Source organism: Helianthus annuus, chromosome 1 (genome assembly GCF_002127325.2).
Source record: "Helianthus annuus cultivar XRQ/B chromosome 1, HanXRQr2.0-SUNRISE, whole genome shotgun sequence".
Classification (NCBI taxonomy): Eukaryota; Viridiplantae; Streptophyta; class Magnoliopsida; order Asterales; family Asteraceae; genus Helianthus; species Helianthus annuus.
Genome location: NC_035433.2, coordinates 101,218,032 through 101,238,359, shown reverse-complemented (window position 1 = coordinate 101,238,359; position 20,328 = coordinate 101,218,032). Strand labels below are relative to the sequence as shown.

Below are 20,328 nucleotides of genomic sequence, written 5' to 3'. Positions count from 1 at the left end.
AAAATCCAAAAAATTCAAAAGTATCAAAAAAAATTAAAAAATAAAAAAAATCTAAAAAATAATAAAAAGTTCAAAAAATAATAAAAAATCAAAAAAAATTCTAAAAAATAATAAAAAATCCAAAAAATCCTAAAAATTCAAAAAAAAATCTAAAAAATAATAAAAAATTCAAAAAATTCTAAAAAATCAAAAAAATAATAAAAAGTTCAAAAAATTATAAAAAATCACAAAAAAATTAAAAAATCAAAAAATAATAAAAAATCCAAAAAATTAAAAAAAATCTAAAAAATAATAAAAAAATCCAAAAAATTCTAAAAAATCAAAAAAATTCTTTAAACAACCGACCCCCCCCCGGCAAAAAAAATAACTGAATTTTGTAACTTAAAAGAAAAGATTTTTGATATTTATTATCCATAAGAAATTCTTAAAATTATATGATTTTACATAATAAAAAAAAAAACTTAAATAATCTTAACTAAAGTTATAGAAAGTATTCAACCAAAATAAAATAAAAATTAACATATTGCCAAATATATGAATCATAATCATATGATACTAACCGAAAGTTCAAACATACGATTAAGAGTTGTTTAACATACGACTAAAAGTTAACTCAAACATACAACTAGAGTTAGTTCCACACTTAAAAATAGCATAACGACATAGAAATAGCATAAACAACATTATAAATAATCCATATGTTTGTAGGAGTTTCTTATCCATTGGTAACATTCCAAGCGTCAAACATGCTTTGGGCTAGATTGTTTCTAAACGTTGTCCACTCATTTGAAGTCTCAATATAAGTTATATTATCCTCATCTCCATCTCCATCTCCATCCCCAATCTCATCCCCATCCCCATCTCCATGTCCATCTCCAAATCCTTCATCTAGCAAATCTCCCGTCTCAAATGGATCAACCGGCATCTCTCTTCTTATAAAATTATGAAGAAGACAACATGCCATTATCATCCTATTTTTTTGGTCAATGGGATAGTATGAGTGGTCTCTCAAAATTCCCCACCTTGCTTTCAAAATACCAAAACATCTTTCGATAACATTTCTTGCGGACGAATGTCTCATGTTAAATAACTCTTTTGGGGTAGTGGGTTGATGTCCGTCACGCCAATCATTTAAATGATATCTTTGACCTCTATAAGGGGCGAGAAAACCTTCTCCATTTGTGTATCCCGCATCTACCAAATAATAACCTAAAATTACACTATAGTCAATAAACACCCAACAACTTCAAATACTAAAGTTTATACCTAAATGATTATTTATATTATAAATTTACCCGGCCTTGAAACTTTCAACCCATGTGGCCTATCAAGAGCATCTCGATGGACTCTACAATCGGCCGCCGACCCTTCCCAACCCGGTAACACAAAAACAAATTGCATATCCGGCGAACACACACCTAACACATTTGTAGTAATCTCTCCCTTTCTTGTTCTATATTTAGGTTTCTCTTCACTCGGTACTAAGCACTTTATGTATGTTCCATCTAAAGCTCCTAAACAATTCTAAAACAAAAAAATATATATATAAAAAATGTTATTATAAATCCTAACATAAGTATAACATTAAAAATTATAATGATTACACATTACCTTGAACCATTTCCACCTTTGATCAGTAGAATTTTCGGGAATAGGCTCGGGTCTCTTAAGCAAACGTGAATGCAATCTAATCACCGCATTGCAAACTCGAGAAACACATCTACTAATGGTTTCTCCCGAACGATGAAAACGGCATACGATGACCCTATTCTTAACATTATGAGCTATAATGTGAAGGAAGATGGCTACTTGCTCATCAATATCCATATTCTTACTTGATCTTAATTCTCCAAATTCTTTAAGCATGTCACACAACTTGATGAAACACGATCGATTCATCCTAATTTGAGATATAGACATACTATCACTCTTATATACATACCTATATAATATCGAATATCTATCTATTTTTGAATAAGAGTATCCAATACGTGGTTTATCCATTAGATATTTGAATATCAACATGTAAAGTGAAAGTATAAGCAAAGAAACAGTCGTAACAAGTTGGTTCCACCATATCAAAATCAATGTCCTTCTCCTTTGCTTACGTTTGCGAGTTGCTAAACTAAGTCGGGCCATTTCCTATTTACACATTATAAACACACAATGAGTTAACATAATTAAGACAAATAACAAAAGTATCAAAGAAAATATATGTTAAAAGGAACCAAAAAGTTACCCACTACAATAAAATAATAGTTAAACCAAAAAATAATAGAACAGAAATATACATTCAGGTATACAACTAGTTTCAATTCTTTATTCATGAATAAAATAAAATAAAAAGGAAGCATAATGGTCTGATCTTTGTTGACCAAACACTCACCAATCTGATACTGCAAAACATCCTGCACATACCACCCACCTTCACTTTTAATCTCATTGTAGTTTGACTGGAATTTGGAGCTGGATCATAGTGGGAAATCTGACTGCACATCCACCACTTTAAGTTGACTTTCGCTCCAATAAGTAAACCAACCCTCAACTAGTTCTATCTTAATTTGGAGCCCCATATTGTTTCTACACCTATCTGTTTAGCAGTAAATAACTCCCAAAAACCAATATTGTTATTTCTCCGGGCATACCCCTGCCAAATCCTATCTCCACCACTACCCAAAAACCAAGTACTTACAAGTCATGTTGAACCAATCACTGCTCCATCTGATTTTGTAATCTCAACTGCAGCAGGCCCCTAACTAACTCCCAATGTACTTGACCTAAAAAAATGTAAAGAAACTTGGGCCTCTATACCATTTGCAATTAGGGTTGGTGGCTTTTGAGTAACAAACAAAGTAGACCTGCTGCAAGTTGTTTCGCCATCAAACCTAGCAAGCACTGTTGTTTGATGCAACAAAATTTAAGATCATATCTCTCATTTGTTCCGCCAACAGACTTTGAGGACTCTAGGTAAGGTACCTGTGACACTCTAGGTTTTTCCGAACGAACACCTTGTAATATTTTGTGTATATATAAATATTATTAAATGAAAACGTGACTTTTACATGATATGTGTGATATGTATGTAATATATATATATATATGTATGAGAGTCGAGACCACGACTCGAGACCATGACTCGCAACCACTCGGTTGCGAGTGGGCCACTCGGTCTCGAGTGGGCCTCTTGAGCCGAAACCGTTTGGGCCGAAACCCCCTAGCCCAACTCGAGATCCCTAGTATAAATCCCAACCTTTTCCCCACTTGCTTCATTTTGTTGCACAAACACACCCACACTTCTTCTATTCTCTCCCACTAGAAAACCCCAAACAACACCACTTTCTCTTCCAACTTTCGGACCAAGCAAGGATCTCGGACAAGAAACTCGGTCAAGATTATCACCCGAACACTCCATCTTCTCGGTTCCTTTTCTATTGTTTTTGGCTCCTTCTTCACAACCGGTTAGTGATTATTTTGTGTGTGTTTTATGTGAGCTAGCAAGTGTTTAGTTAGAATGGTTATGCATGATTCTTAGGTTGATTGTAAAGTTTGGCAATATGTGATAACGTGTTTAAAATGGCTAGAAAATGGTAATTTAAGAGTGTTCATGGCCAACCAAACTATGCTTCTTTATTTCTTGCAAAAGTGATGATGTTAAACATAAGATTTCGGCTATATATGTATGTTTTGTTGTTCTTGCATGTTGATCTTGTTAAAATATGTGATTTTTGGTTCAAAAATGTGTGGTTATGTTTGACATGAAAACCCTAGAAATTTATGAATATAGGATGAACTTGTTGAATGTGGTTTGAAGATTTCAAAATGGCAAAGTTTGATCTATTTTCATTAATGGACAGTTTAGGAAAAGTGTTAGTGAAACCTTATTGGCTATTACTTGATTTGGGCCTGATTACATAGTACATTTCGGACTGATGTATCTGCATCATCACGTGTACATGAAAGGGACAGCATTACGACTCGCAACCGCACCGTTGCGACTCGCAACCATAGCATGACAACTCGAAACCTCACGATTGCGACTCGAGACTACGACGGTTGCGACTCGCAACCACAGCGTGATAACTCGAGACCACACGGTTGCGACTCGCAACCACAGCGTGACAAGCCGAGACCTCCTGGTTGCGACTCGAGACCACCTGGTTGCGACTGGGCTGTCCACTTTGGTTATTGGGCCATAATGTGTAATATGGGCTACCTGTTAACTGGACTATGTGTTCTGTTTGTATGTGTGAATGTTAGGGCCGGCCCAATAACCCCATAACTGTTTACTTGTATGCATGTTACGTGCCAGTTATGTGTTTAGATTTTTACGTGAATGCTTGTACACCGAACCTGACCTATACCGGTAACCATGTTAGGACGTGGTGACCAACGTGTTTGACAAGTAACCTAATCTACCGAGCAACCCAAGGTGAGTTCACAACTTAAAAGCATGCGTCCCGGTGGTTTGGGACACGAGACTAAGACAACCCTATCCCCTTGTAAAAGGGGATACCATTTACATTCCTTCCCTAGTTACTGGGAACAAACTTACTTTTCCTTCCCTTGTCATTGGGAAACCTTTGGTTAATTACTGTTTATACGGATTGCAACTAACGGCACTAAACGAAACTCTATCACTCAAGTCCCTACTACATAATACCGATTAGTCGCCGGGGCCAGGCGAACGGGTTATTAGTTGATAGCGCTATTTAGGTCTTACCAACCTCACACCGTGCCATGGTATGGGATCGGTCGTGAACTAATGTACTCAGGCATCCGTCAATGATGATAGAACATTGACATCGGGGCATCCTGCGGAAACGCAACGGTTACCTAGTGTTCGGTATTGGAAAAACAGTTTAGTCGCTAACTTTTGGGGTAGCTCCCCACGGCATGTATAAACGGATAAATTAACTGGTGAAACAAGTTTTGGTAATTAAAACTGGACAACTAGTGAACTCACTCAGCATTATTGTTGACCCCTTACTGCATGCTTTGCAGGTAACCAGTGACGAAGGAGCTTGCTGCTTGGGAACGAGTAGTGTCTGTCCACCCTTGTGTTGGGTGTTACCTTACTTTGAACTATGAACTTTGTTTAAACTGCCTTACTTATGCTTCCGCTACTTATTACTGTTTGAACTTGAAACCTTAAACTCTGAACTTGATATTTGCTAATCTTATGGTTAGTAAGTATTACTTTTTGTTATCAATTTAATTATTCAGTATAATTGGTGGCTGGATCCTGGTCAGTCACGCCCTCGAAGCGGGTGTTATCCGCAGGTGGATTTTGGGGGTGTGACAGATTGGTATCAGAGCCATTGGTTATAGTGAACTTGGTTTTAAAAAGGGGAAAATCTTTTTGAGAAAAACCAGACTATAACCCGTGACTCGCGACGACACTACACTCCAAGTGCAAGGCTCAACCTTTTGACCTCATAGCTCGGACCAGTGTCTACTTGTTTGCTTACCTTATGTTTCCTGTTTTACTATACGTACTAGTGTGCCTAATTAGATAGATACACCTCTCTCTTCTATCTCATTCTCGCTACGCTACGGCATCACACTCATACTGTGTTTTCTGGTTATGAAGACAATGAGTGGACGTGGAAGAGGAAACATCAACATGACTCAGGCTCAATTCACTAACCTGCTTAACACGGTGGCTGCAGCTTTCGCAGCTCACCCTATAGGTAAGCTCGTTGATTTAGGATGTTTAGATCCTACCGCCACATCGTCTTTTCGCCTCTAAATCTATACGCTTCGCTTCTCACGAACAGGTCAGCATGCACCTGCGCAACCACCCGTGTGTACTTTCAAAACTTTCATGGATTGCAAGCCTCTCCCTTTCAACGGCACTGAGGGTGCCATAGGTCTTCTGCATTGGATTGAGAAAGTTGAAGCTGTCTTTGCTGTCTGTGAGTGTCCCCCTGCGAATTGGGTGAAATTTGCTACTGCTACGCTCGAAGGAAACGCGCTTTCTTGGTGGAAGGCGCAAATTCAGATGTTTGGATTGGAAACTGCTAATGCTACGGCATGGGAGGATTTCAAGGACATGATTAAGGAGGAATACTGTCACCGGGATGACATCCACAAACTTGAGAATGAGTACTATGCGCTTAAGATGGTTGGGTCAGAGATTGAGACCTACACCAAACTGTCCAATGACTATGCTGCTCTTTGCCCAAACATGTCTCGACCTATGTATCGAAGAATCGAACTGTACATCAAGGGTTTGGCTCCAGAAATTCGAAGCCATGTAACTTCAGCCAACCACACTACCATTCAGCCGATCGTTCGACTTGCCCACAAACTTACTGATCAGGCCGTAGAAGAGGGCAGGTTGCCCAAAAGGATCAGTGCTACTGTCGGAACTTCTAGTGACAGCAAGCGTAAGTGGGAAGGAAGTCAAAGCAAGGATGCTAACCCCACTCAGGCCCCAGCACAGCAAAGGAAAACTGAAAACAACAAAGGCACTCAGCAACAGGGTGGCTACCGGGGAAGCTACCCTAAGTGCAACAAGTGTAACAGGCACCACAATGGGGCATGTAACAAGGGCCAGTGTCAGCGATGCCACAAGATGGGGCACGAAGCCAAGGATTGCAGAAGTCAGTTCCCAGCAAGACAGAATCAGCAACAACCCCAACAGCAACAGCAGCAGGGAAACGACCGAGCATGTTTTAAATGTGGGGCAACAGGGCACATGCGAAAGGATTGCCCTGAACTGAATCAGAATCGCAACAACAATCAGGGAGCTGGAAACAACGATCAGAACAACAATGCTGGGAATGGTGCAAGAGGAAGGGCTTTTGTGATTGGAGCTGGAGAAGCAAGGAATGACCCCAATGTCGTGGCGGGTAAGTTCCTACTTGATGATCGTTATGTTTCTGTGTTATTTGATTCCGGTGCCGATGCTAGTTATGTGTCTCTACGTATTAGTAAGAAGCTTAAGCGTCCGCTTTCGTTACTAAGTTCACATCATATCGTCGAGTTAGCTAATGGTAGAAACATCGAGGCCTCACATGTTATCAAAGGCTGCAAACTAGAGTTGTCTGGTCAGACATTTAGTATCGATCTTTTCCCTGTTACTCTTGGAAGCTTCGACGTCGTTATTGGTATGGATTGGTTATCCAAGCATCGCGCGGAGATCCTCTGTCAAGAGAAAGCAGTTCGTATTCCCCGCCGTTCTGGCAAACCCCTCATTGTACAAGGTGGCAAAGGCGGAGAAATCTCCGGCGTTATCTCTTTCTTGAAGGCCCAGAAGTGTTTACGAAAAGGGCACACCGCTATCTTAGCACTTGTCACCAGCACGCAGGAAAAGGAAAAGAGGATTGAAGATTTTCCGATAGTACGTGACTACCCCGAGGTATTTCCTGAGGAACTACCTGGACTCCCTCCCCACCGTCAGGTCGAATTCCAAATCGAGCTAGCTCCCGGAGCAGCGCCCATAGCTCGTGCACCTTATCGACTAGCCCCCGCAGAATTGAAGGAACTCTCTACTCAACTACAGGAACTTTTGGATAAAGGGTTTATCCGCCCTAGTTCATCACCCTGGGGAGCACCGGTACTCTTTGTTAAGAAGAAGGATGGCACGTTCCGAATGTGCATCGACTATCGAGAGCTGAACAAGGTTACCATCAAGAATCGTTACCCTCTCCCGCGAATCGACGACCTATTCGATCAGCTGCAAGGATCGAGCTACTATTCTAAGATCGACCTACGGTCAGGTTATCATCAGTTGAGAGTACGTACTGAGGACATCTCCAAAACTGCATTCAGAACTCGTTATGGTCATTATGAATTCCTCGTTATGCCCTTTGGAATGACCAACGCGCCTGCGGTATTCATGGATCTCATGAACCGAGTGTGCAAACCTTACCTCGACAAATTCGTGATCGTGTTTATCGACGACATCCTGATCTACTCGAAAAGTCAAGAAGAGCATGAACAGCACCTACGCCTCATCCTCGAACTCCTTCGCAATGAGCAACTGTATGCCAAGTTCTCGAAATGCGACTTCTGGCTTCGAGAAGTCCATTTCCTTGGGCACGTGGTTAACAAGGATGGAATTCACGTCGACCCTGCAAAGATCGACTCTATAAAGAATTGGCCTACCCCTAAGACCCCGACCGAAGTCCGCCAATTCTTAGGACTAGCAGGGTACTATCGAAGATTTATCATGGGATTTTCAAAGATCGCTCAGCCTCTCACGGCTCTTACTCAGAAGGGTATGGTTTATAAATGGGGTGAAGCTCAGGAAACCGCGTTTCAGACACTAAAGGATAATCTCTGTAGTGCTCCCATTCTCTCGTTGCCTGAAGGCACTGACGACTTTGTGGTTTACTGCGATGCATCCATCCATGGGCTCGGTTGTGTGTTAATGCAACGCGACAAAGTTATTGCTTACGCCTCTCGACAACTCAAGACGCACGAAAGGAACTACACTACGCACGACTTGGAACTAGGAGCAGTGATCTTTGCGCTTAAGATATGGAGACATTACCTGTACGGTACCAAGTGCACCATTTACACCGATCACAGGAGTCTCGAGCATATCTTCAAGCAAAAGGAATTAAACATGCGACAGCGCCGCTGGGTCGAACTTCTGAATGATTATGAATGCGCCATCAAGTACCATCCGGGCAAGGCCAATGTCGTGGCAGACGCCCTCAGCCGAAAAGACACTACGCCCAAGCGTGTGCGAGCATTACAACTTACCATCCAGTCTAATCTCCCTACCCAGATTCGAAATGCTCAGACCGAAGCTCTGAAACCGGAAAACATCAGGGCTGAGTCCCTGCGAGGATCGAGACAACGATTAGAGCAAAAAGAAGACGGTGCCTACTACGTGGCAGGACCCATTTGGGTCCCACTCTACGGAGATCTACGAGAACTGGTGATGGACGAAGCCCATAAGTCCCGTTATTCAGTACATCCTGGTTCAGATAAGATGTACTACGACTTAAGGACCACGTACTGGTGGCCTGGCATGAAAGCCCACATAGCAGCTTACGTTAGCAAATGTTTGACCTGCGCAAGAGTCAAGACTGAGTATCAGAAACCAGCAGGCCTACTCCAGCAACCCGAAATCCCGAAATGGAAATGGGAGCAAATTTCCATGGATTTTGTCACAGGACTACCTAGATCCCAACGTGGGAATGACACTATTTGGGTAATAGTAGATCGATTGACCAAGTCCGCGCACTTTCTGGCTATTAAGGAAACAGACAAGTTTTCTACCTTGGCGGAAATTTACTTAAAGGAAGTAGTTTCGAGGCACGGGGTGCCAACTTCTATTATTTCCGACCGAGACGCTCGTTTTACTTCCGAGTTGTGGCAAGCTATGCACAAATCCTTTGGCTCACGTTTGGACATGAGCACCGCTTATCACCCACAAACGGATGGGCAGTCTGAACGCACCATCCAAACCCTGGAAGACATGCTTAGAGCATGTGTGATCGATTTTGGCAAGAACTGGGAGAAGCATCTACCGCTGGTAGAATTCTCTTACAACAACAGCTACCACACTAGCATTCAGGCGGCACCTTTTGAGGCCTTGTACGGTCGTAAATGCCGATCACCCCTTTGCTGGGCGGAGATAGGTGACATTCAACTCACAGGCCCAGAACTGGTGGTAGACACAACGGAAAAGATTTCCCAGATCAGACAACGCATGGCGGCAGCTCGTGACCGTCAGAAAAGCTACGCGGATAAGCGTAGGAAACCGCTAGAATTCCAGGTCGGGGACCGGGTGCTACTTAAAGTCTCACCCTGGAAGGGTGTGGTTCGTTTCGGTAAACGAGGCAAGCTGAATCCGCGATATGTTGGACCATTCGAAATTACCGAGAAAATCGGTAAGGTTGCTTATAGATTAAACCTGCCTGCGGAGCTGAGTGCAGTGCACAATGTCTTTCACGTGTCTAATCTGAAGAAGTGTCTGTCAGATGAAACACTCATAATTCCTTTCAAGGAACTCACTATTGATGAACAGCTACACTTTACTGAGGAACCGATTGAGATCACGGATCGGGAGATCAAAACCCTCAAACGTAGCCAGATACCTCTCGTGCGAGTTCGTTGGAACTCACGGCGTGGCCCAGAGTTTACCTGGGAGCGGGAAGACCAGATGAAGTCCAAGTATCCCCAGTTGTTCCCAAACGAAAACCCCAGCACTGAAGCTACAACCGAATTTCGGGACGAAATTCCAAACTAACGGGGGGATGATGTGACACCCGTTGAAACACTCTAGCTTGACAGTGGCTGCCTTAACTTTCGGGACGAAAGTTCTTAAAACTTGGGGATAATGTGACACTCTAGGTTTTTCCGAACGAACACCTTGTAATATTTTGTGTATATATAAATATTATTAAATGAAAACGTGACTTTTACATGATATGTGTGATATGTATGTAATATATATATATATGTATGAGAGTCGAGACCACGACTCGAGACCATGACTCGCAACCACTCGGTTGCGAGTGGGCCACTCGGTCTCGAGTGGGCCTCTTGAGCCGAAACCGTTTGGGCCGAAACCCCCTAGCCCAACTCGAGATCCCTAGTATAAATCCCAACCTTTTCCCCACTTGCTTCATTTTGTTGCACAAACACACCCACACTTCTTCTATTCTCTCCCACTAGAAAACCCCAAACAACACCACTTTCTCTTCCAACTTTCGGACCAAGCAAGGATCTCGGACAAGAAACTCGGTCAAGATTATCACCCGAACACTCCATCTTCTCGGTTCCTTTTCTATTGTTTTTGGCTCCTTCTTCACAACCGGTTAGTGATTATTTTGTGTGTGTTTTATGTGAGCTAGCAAGTGTTTAGTTAGAATGGTTATGCATGATTCTTAGGTTGATTGTAAAGTTTGGCAATATGTGATAACGTGTTTAAAATGGCTAGAAAATGGTAATTTAAGAGTGTTCATGGCCAACCAAACTATGCTTCTTTATTTCTTGCAAAAGTGATGATGTTAAACATAAGATTTCGGCTATATATGTATGTTTTGTTGTTCTTGCATGTTGATCTTGTTAAAATATGTGATTTTTGGTTCAAAAATGTGTGGTTATGTTTGACATGAAAACCCTAGAAATTTATGAATATAGGATGAACTTGTTGAATGTGGTTTGAAGATTTCAAAATGGCAAAGTTTGATCTATTTTCATTAATGGACAGTTTAGGAAAAGTGTTAGTGAAACCTTATTGGCTATTACTTGATTTGGGCCTGATTACATAGTACATTTCGGACTGATGTATCTGCATCATCACGTGTACATGAAAGGGACAGCATTACGACTCGCAACCGCACCGTTGCGACTCGCAACCATAGCATGACAACTCGAAACCTCACGATTGCGACTCGAGACTACGACGGTTGCGACTCGCAACCACAGCGTGATAACTCGAGACCACACGGTTGCGACTCGCAACCACAGCGTGACAAGCCGAGACCTCCTGGTTGCGACTCGAGACCACCTGGTTGCGACTGGGCTGTCCACTTTGGTTATTGGGCCATAATGTGTAATATGGGCTACCTGTTAACTGGACTATGTGTTCTGTTTGTATGTGTGAATGTTAGGGCCGGCCCAATAACCCCATGACTGTTTACTTGTATGCATGTTACGTGCCAGTTATGTGTTTAGATTTTTACGTGAATGCTTGTACACCGAACCTGACCTATACCGGTAACCATGTTAGGACGTGGTGACCAACGTGTTTGACAAGTAACCTAATCTACCGAGCAACCCAAGGTGAGTTCACAACTTAAAAGCATGCGTCCCGGTGGTTTGGGACACGAGACTAAGACAACCCTATCCCCTTGTAAAAGGGGATACCATTTACATTCCTTCCCTAGTTACTGGGAACAAACTTACTTTTCCTTCCCTTGTCATTGGGAAACCTTTGGTTAATTACTGTTTATACGGATTGCAACTAACGGCACTAAACGAAACTCTATCACTCAAGTCCCTACTACATAATACCGATTAGTCGCCGGGGCCAGGCGAACGGGTTATTAGTTGATAGCGCTATTTAGGTCTTACCAACCTCACACCGTGCCATGGTATGGGATCGGTCGTGAACTAATGTACTCAGGCATCCGTCAATGATGATAGAACATTGACATCGGGGCATCCTGCGGAAACGCAACGGTTACCTAGTGTTCGGTATTGGAAAAACAGTTTAGTCGCTAACTTTTGGGGTAGCTCCCCACGGCATGTATAAACGGATAAATTAACTGGTGAAACAAGTTTTGGTAATTAAAACTGGACAACTAGTGAACTCACTCAGCATTATTGTTGACCCCTTACTGCATGCTTTGCAGGTAACCAGTGACGAAGGAGCTTGCTGCTTGGGAACGAGTAGTGTCTGTCCACCCTTGTGTTGGGTGTTACCTTACTTTGAACTATGAACTTTGTTTAAACTGCCTTACTTATGCTTCCGCTACTTATTACTGTTTGAACTTGAAACCTTAAACTCTGAACTTGATATTTGCTAATCTTATGGTTAGTAAGTATTACTTTTTGTTATCAATTTAATTATTCAGTATAATTGGTGGCTGGATCCTGGTCAGTCACGCCCTCGAAGCGGGTGTTATCCGCAGGTGGATTTTGGGGGTGTGACAGTACCATAATAATGTAATCTTGCTCACAAACACAAGGTAGCTATCAACTGATTTGGACTAGTTCCTTCTTCTAATTCCACACCTATCATCATTCTTGGGTTGGGTGCTCCCCAAACCTCTACCCTGCATGCGGCAGACTACCCATCTCTATCCATCCAAACCTTCCCCAAATTACCAATAATATCAAACATCATTTAGCATCTATGTTAAACAGTTTCAAATAAATCAAGCAAGTTTTTCACCAGTGTACAACACATCAAACACGCAGTAGATTCGATTCATGAACCATTAGACACAAAATTCAAACGCAGATAAGTAGACCGATCAATGATCAGGATGAAACAAAAACAAATTGACGATTAATTGAAGATATTAATGTAATCGATCGAAGAAGATAATGGATATATACATGTTGTTCAAACATAATTTGACCTAAAAACACACAATTGACGAATTGAGAGTCAAGAGATCTAAATACCTTAGCGGAACAAGGAGCAGGGGAGGTGAAAGCGATGTCTGAGAGCCGACCGAGATCTTCAGAGATGAAGAATGAAACCCTAGAGAGGAGCGATCGAGATCGAGATCTCAGAGGATGAAGGAGGCTGCTGAAACCCTAGACAAAAATGGAAAAATATAAGAGGCGAACTGGGGGTTATTTACGTAACTTGGAAAACATTCCGTTGTTATTTTGAACTTTCCTTTGAAATTGAGAAGGAATCTGAATTCCTTTAAACAATGGATTTTGTTGGAATTAAAATCCAATTCCCTTCAACTAATTTGTCTAACCAAACAAACAAAGGAATGGAATTCAAATTCCAATTCCCTTGAAATCCTATGGATTCCTGTCAACCAAACAGCCCCTAATAACCAGGGGGTCCAAGTGGAATTCTCTTTTACATTCGCTATTATTTGATTAGTTATGTTATATACCAACAATTTTATCACGTTCGCTATTATGTGATTAGTAACGTTCGCTATTATGTGATTAGTTATGTTTTATACCAACAATTTTATCACGTTCGCTATTATGTGATTAGTTATGTTTTATACCAACAATTTTATCTTCTAATTATTTGAATGTTTCTTGATCACTTCCAGTATTATTTATTTATTTTTTATCGGCATTTAATTGATGCTATGAAACCCTAGTATTTTGTTTGAACTTTTTTTATCTAAATTATAATAAAAGACTTCAAATAATGCCAGATGGCATTCTCTCCTTCAACCTCATAAATTTTATTTATATTAATTTAATAAATTTCTTTTAATATTAGTATTAATTAATACCCAATATATAGATATCCCTTATTTTTATCATTATCTAAAATTAATAAATAATTTTAATTTTGCAATTTAAAAACTTTGTTTTTTTTACTTTTAAACCAAAGTTTTTCATCTTTTTCAATTTAATCCAGACTCTTTTTTATTTTCAATTTTGTTTCACCATACTTTTCATCTTTCCCAAATTTTTCGTTTCATTCTAAATTTTGTGAGTTAACGCACCGCAACGTGCGTGTGGGGTTCAACATTTTTTCGTATATTGTTTTTCCGTTTGACTAGCCCGTTGCGTCACATCTATTTTTCTGCATTTGACAAGTTCGTCCAACACGCGGGTCCTGGATGGACTTGGTTATTTTTTCTATGTTTTACGTTTCGGTTTAATTTCTCAGCAACGAGCGTGCGTGATTCAAAGATTTTACGTCTGCTTTTCGCTCGACGTTATTTTTTCCCGTTTTTATTTATTTTGTTTTTACGAGATTTTCCGGGGTTGGTGGTCGCTGACAATGGTATAGTATTGCTACTACTTAACACAGTTTTATGACAACCGCTGCAACACAGGGGCTTAATACTAGTTCTAAATAATATTTGAAAAGGAATCACTTTGTGATAAAAGAAAAACGTTTTTATCAATTCAAAGTAATCTTTGAAAAGGATCTCTGTGTGATAAAAAAAAAAAAAAAAAAAAAAAACGTTTTTATCTATATCTATACTTATCTTATTAAGCAAAGAGAAAAATGCTTCGCTAGTTTATGTGGTTTGACTATTTTTCACCTTTAGTCCCTAACTTTCTAAAATTACGTCTATAGTCCCTAAGTTTTTTAATTTCCTTCCCGGATAGTTTGTGTAGATGAGGGTTAGTTTTTAGTGTTAGATGCGTGTGAAATGACAAAAATATTAGGGGTGCTAAACGGGTCGTGTTCATGGGTTGGCGGGTTCAACTCGACCCGAACCCGAAAATTTTACACAAACCCGAACCCGACCCGAACCCGAAATTGTATCATACATAATAACCCGAACACGACCCGAAGTTTCGTGGGTTGACCCGAACACGACCCGTTCAACCCGAATTTTTTTTTATTTTTTCTGAAAGTAATATATTAAAATTAAAATTTACTTAAAAAACACAAATGTATATAATAATCTCTAATTTAAATTATAAAATCTATGTTAATTTTTCTTTTTAAGTTATAATCATGGCATAAAATACACACACATTTAATTTATGAGATAAAATATATTGTAAAAACATATAATATAGTATAAATGTGTTAAACGGGTCAACCCGCCAACCCGACCTGGTTGACCCGAACCCGACCCGTTAACCTAAACGGGTTCACGGGTTCAACCTGAAACTGACCCGAACTCATTTAGACTAAACCTAAACCTACAAATTTCGTGTTAGGTTCGTATCGGGTTTTCGGGTCGTGTCAGAAATTCACACCCCTAAAAAATATCATTAGTGTCAAACTAATAACTAAAAAGTTGAAAGAGAAAATGAGGATGAAAGTAGTAGAATGTTTTCTTTTCATATTAGGGTTTTTAGGCAAACCACCATAATGCCCCTTATGGGCCTTTGCAAGCAGTTCATGTCTCATTTTCTAAATTCATACTTAATTTAAAACTAGTAGAGATACTCCGTGCTTCGCGACGGGAATTCGATTGGTATCTTTCCGCTTCTTTAAGGTACCATCACTCGCTACAGCAATCGAAAGAAAAAAAAAAACCCAAACATAGAATATTTTTAGATTAAAAGAACAAAACAAAGTAAACAAATAAATAAAAAATACATTCATATAACTAAATATAAAAAGTTTCCTAATAATATCAAGATATAAATAGAGAAACTAAAGTAACTTATGAGTTTATAATTACATAAATATAATAAATATAAAGAACACAAATTTAATAAATCAAAATTGATAACAAAAGGGAATAAGGTTGAAATGGCATAAATGTAATTAATATCAAATGTTTCGTCCTACAAACTTGTTTATAAGAACCTTCATCAAATGTTATATTATAGAATTTTGAGATGTTACAAGTGTATCTTTGCATTATGTTTCGTCCTACAAACTTGTTACATCGCAAACATGTTATATAACATCTATTTTCATTTAAAAAAATTGAATTAACGAAGAGAAAATATGAGTTTTGGTACTACTCAAAACAAATATATGTAGAATACTTGTAATCTACTCTATACCTGGAGTAAAATTTCAATTTTCTCTTGCATTTTAAATTAAGTTCTTGCTTGTTTTAATTTCGTTAAATCAATTTAAGGTACATATTTTCCGTTTCTAAAAATATTTTATTATTGATTATTTATATAAAAACACAACTACTCTTGATTATTTATTTATATAAAAACACAACTACTCTATACTTGGAACAAAATTTCAATTTTCTCTTGCATTTTAAATTAAGTTCTTGCTTGTTTTAATTTCGTTAAATCAATTTAAGGTGTATATTTTTCGTTTCTAAAAATATTTTATTATTGATTATTTATATAAAAACACAACTAATATGTGCAATCTCCATATAATAGGCAACTGTGTAAAAAACACTTTTTTGGATTAACATTTTATAATAAGTGTGTTAAAGATATTTTATAACGGTATAAAAATACTTACAATAAGTGTGTTAAAATATTGCAATAATTGTATAGACATGTTAAAAAGGATATCCAAGTCTATAATATGAAGAAAATAACAATATGAATATATTCATAAGTCTACAACCAATATATAAATAAAAAAAGTTTCAACATAGTTAGATTTGATAGTGAAGAAAGTGCCAAAAAAGATTGGTATTGGTTATACATTTCTGTCTTTCCTTATCAACATTGCAAGACTATGATGGACTGATAATGTAGTTACTTGTCAGTATGATCCGAGTAATAAAATAGTCAATATAATTAGGTATGATATATGAACAAAAATAGTTGTCAATTTATATTGAAAGAGAAAGAAAGCAAAATTGAAAAGGAAGTTCTCTTATGTGCTCAATGCATGGTGCGTGTTTCAAACTTTACACAACAAACACAATGCATGCATACAGATGCTAGAAATAAGATATAATGAAATCAGATTTAAAAAAAAAAAAAAACAGTGAATACGCACAAGTAGATATCAAGAAAGTGGTTGCTTGTGCTTCACAAATCCATTTTTAACGCAAAAACACTAATTTACAGAAGCGATAACATATAAAATTTTAATGATGTCATCAACCAAATACTGATTTAAAATTGACTTGCTAAAAAAATAAGTTGATATTTTTAAAAACTCACGCCTTATATAAAGCTTATTTAATAAGCGAGATCTATCCCAAACCTCATATCGGTTACTTGATTTGGCTCGTCTTGCCACTAAATTAGTACATCGTCCGGCCAAATTTAGTTCATCACTTAAATCGTTAAACACACACACACACACACATATATATATATGGGACCGCTAAAATGAAAACCACCTCCAGTTGTAAGAACCATGAGAACTACACCGTACGGGGCGAGTTGGACCAAAATTTTTTTTCATAAACGTAGATGTGTGTATTATAAACACATTTGTAAAAAAAAATTAAAAAAAAAAGTTGTGTGTGTAGTTTTGATCACCACAAGTTTGTGTTTACGGGTACCGTAAATTTATAGGGTAATGCTAGACAAAAAACCCTAAAATTCTTAGAAAACTTTGGAAACCCAAATCTCCCCCCATTTTTACCCAACCTCCTGACATTTTTTTTTTTGAAAAAAATTACACATGTAATATACATGTTTTAGAGTGTTTTGGGCCAAAAAAACAAAAAAGCGCCAAAGGGATTTTTTAAAAAAAAATAAACAAAATTCAGTGCCTAACATGTGTTAGACAAAAATGCTGAAAGTTGCTGAATTTTTTTTTTTTTTTAAATTATCCCTTCGGCACTTTTTTGATTTTTTTGGCCCAAAACTCTTAAAAACATGTATATTACATGTGTTATTTTTTTCAAAAAAAAAAAATGTCGGGAGATTGGGTTTTCTAGGGTTTTTTATATAGATAGGGTTTTCTATCTAGCCCTACCCTATATATATATATATATAGGGTAAGGTTCTAGAATGAACTGTGTGAACTAATCTGGACCATTGGATTACATCATCTAGGGATTGTTAAACAATGCCAAAATTGTAATTATAATGTTGTAACTCCCCTTTAAAATAAATGACAGAAGGGTATTTGTGTCTTTTGTAAATTGCATTTATTAAACAATATAATCAAAATCCCTAAAATCCTGCTAGTTTCCGTATATACAAGATACATAGTTGTTAGTGTATACACATGTATACAGTCTCGCTAGTATCAGTTTATACAATATACACAGCTGTTAGTTTATACACATGTGTACAGTCTCGCTAGCTATCAGTTTATACAAGATACACAGCTGTTAGTTTATTTATACACATGTGTACAGTCTTTTATACATCTGTGTATTATATTCAGAAATTGTTACATTTGTGTATATTAACAACATATAGTATATTAGGCATGCACACGAGTAGATTCATATAAAAATTGTGAAATTAATGAAAATGAAACATATCACTTGTATGTAAAATTAAATAACTTCATCACATATTCAAAAAAAAAAAAAAAATTAATGCCCAAAAATAATTACAATTTCAATCTCAGAGAAATTTTTTAATATTTATTGAAAATTATAAAAAGTTAAAAACAATGTATTATGATATCTATATATACGGATAATAAAAGAAAAACAATATTCAAGTTAAAATTAAAACAAAATCTATGGATAAAGAAATAATGGAGAAATAATTAAAAATGAGAGAGAAAGATAGAGTTAAAAGATGAGAAAATTAAGGAATTTCAATTAAACATACTTAGGTAATGTCAATCTTACCCTTTTAATCTAAAAAATGATCACGAGCCAAGATTAGTTCACTCTCAAGAAGTTGTTCACTCTTAATCCTGATCCTATATATATATATATATATATATATATATATATATATATATATATATATAGGGGAAGGTTCAAATAAAAACTACTTTTATTGTGAAAACTCGAAAACTAACTAAAAAAGCCTAAAAACCACACCAAATTCTTTTTTTTTACAATTTTTTTTATTAAAAATCATTGTTTTTTATATATAAAAAAAACTTTAAAAAAATTGTAGTGCACATGTGTAGTATTACACATGTGCACTACAAAAAAAATTATTTTTTTTTGAAAAATTTTTTATATATAAAAAACTGAGAAAATTGGTATGCAAAAAACAATTTGGTATGTTTTTTTGGCTTTTTTAATTAGTTTTCGAGTTTTCACAATAACTAGTGGTTTTCATTTGAACCTTTCTCTCTCTCTCTCTCTCTCTCTCTATATATATATATATATATATATATATATATATATATATATATATATATATATATATATATATATATATATATATATATGTATGTATGTATATAGGATTAGGATCATGAGTGAACAATTTTTGAGAGTGAACTGAGTTAACTAATCTTGGCCCTTTATTATTTTTTAGATTAAAAGGGTAAGATTGACATTAGGCAAGTACTTTTAATTAAAATCCCTTAATTTTCTCCTCTCTTAACTCTCTCTCTCTCTCTCTCATTTTAATTATTTCTTTATTATTTTAATTATAAGAGATTGAAGGGCTAATGTTTTTTTTTTTAAATAAATAAATTGTTATGTTCCTTTTAAAATTAAATATTAAACCTAATTAAATTATGATTTTTAACATATGTGTATACAGGTCAGTATATACAAGACTTATACACTTGTGTATTATTACATCTTGTTTTCACGGGTCAGTATAAACCAGATTTATACACTTGTGTATTATTCAAGTACATATGTGTATACGGGTCGGTATATACCAGACGTATACACCTGTGTATTATTCAAGTACATAGTGTATACACGTCGATATATATCAGACTTATACACTTGTGTATTGCTACATATTGTTTGCACTATACATCTTTTCATCAAGCATTCATCTAATATATATATATATATATGTATAGAGAATGTAATTAAATATTTTTAATTGCGTTCTAGCTGGAACAATATTTGATAATGTTTGTATTTTTTTAAAATTATGAAATATTAAGTTAGGTAATATGTGAGAGTGTTTGTATTTTTTTTTAAATTATGAAATATTAAGTTAGGAAATATGCGAGAGAAAAAAAAATATAGAGAATGTAATTAAATATTCTTTTAATTGGAAAGAGAAATTAGGAGTGAGAAAAAATTATTTAATTAAATGAAGATCGAAAAATACAATTATACCCTTGTGTCTATTAAAATACTTGTAAGTTACAAAAGATAATTACAATCTTGCCATTAAAGAAAAAATCTAGATCTACAAAATCAATGGTCAGGATAAGTTCATTTTGTTCAAAAATAGGAA

At 36.9% G+C, this 20,328-nt stretch overlaps 1 protein-coding gene across 1 annotated transcript; it reads right to left on the bottom strand.

Annotated features, from left to right (window-relative positions):
- Positions 1-538: 538 nt before the first annotated feature.
- On the bottom strand, positions 539-13,246 carry LOC110927482 (protein ALP1-like). The gene is made up of 4 exons (XM_022171090.2): positions 13,102-13,246; positions 1,612-2,142; positions 1,296-1,524; positions 539-1,209 (listed from the first exon to the last, which is right to left on the bottom strand). Exons 2-4 carry the CDS (start codon positions 2,137-2,139, stop codon positions 716-718), a joined length of 1,251 nt encoding a protein of 416 aa, XP_022026782.1. The 5' UTR covers positions 2,140-2,142; positions 13,102-13,246; the 3' UTR covers positions 539-715.
- Positions 13,247-20,328: the final 7,082 nt, after the last annotated feature.

What these genes read in the sequence shown, in the direction of transcription:
- LOC110927482 (XM_022171090.2), bottom strand. Translation starts at nt 2,139, where the DNA reads ATGGCCCGACTTAGTTTAGCAACTCGCAAACGTAAGCAAAGGAGAAGG. An exon ending in AAAGGTGGAAATGGTTCAAG is followed by an intron (nt 1,525 to 1,611) that starts GTAATGTGTAAT and finishes TTTTTGTTTTAG; the next exon opens with AATTGTTTAGGAGCTTTAGA. An exon ending in GTTGAAAGTTTCAAGGCCGG is followed by an intron (nt 1,210 to 1,295) that starts GTAAATTTATAA and finishes GTGTAATTTTAG; the next exon opens with GTTATTATTTGGTAGATGCG.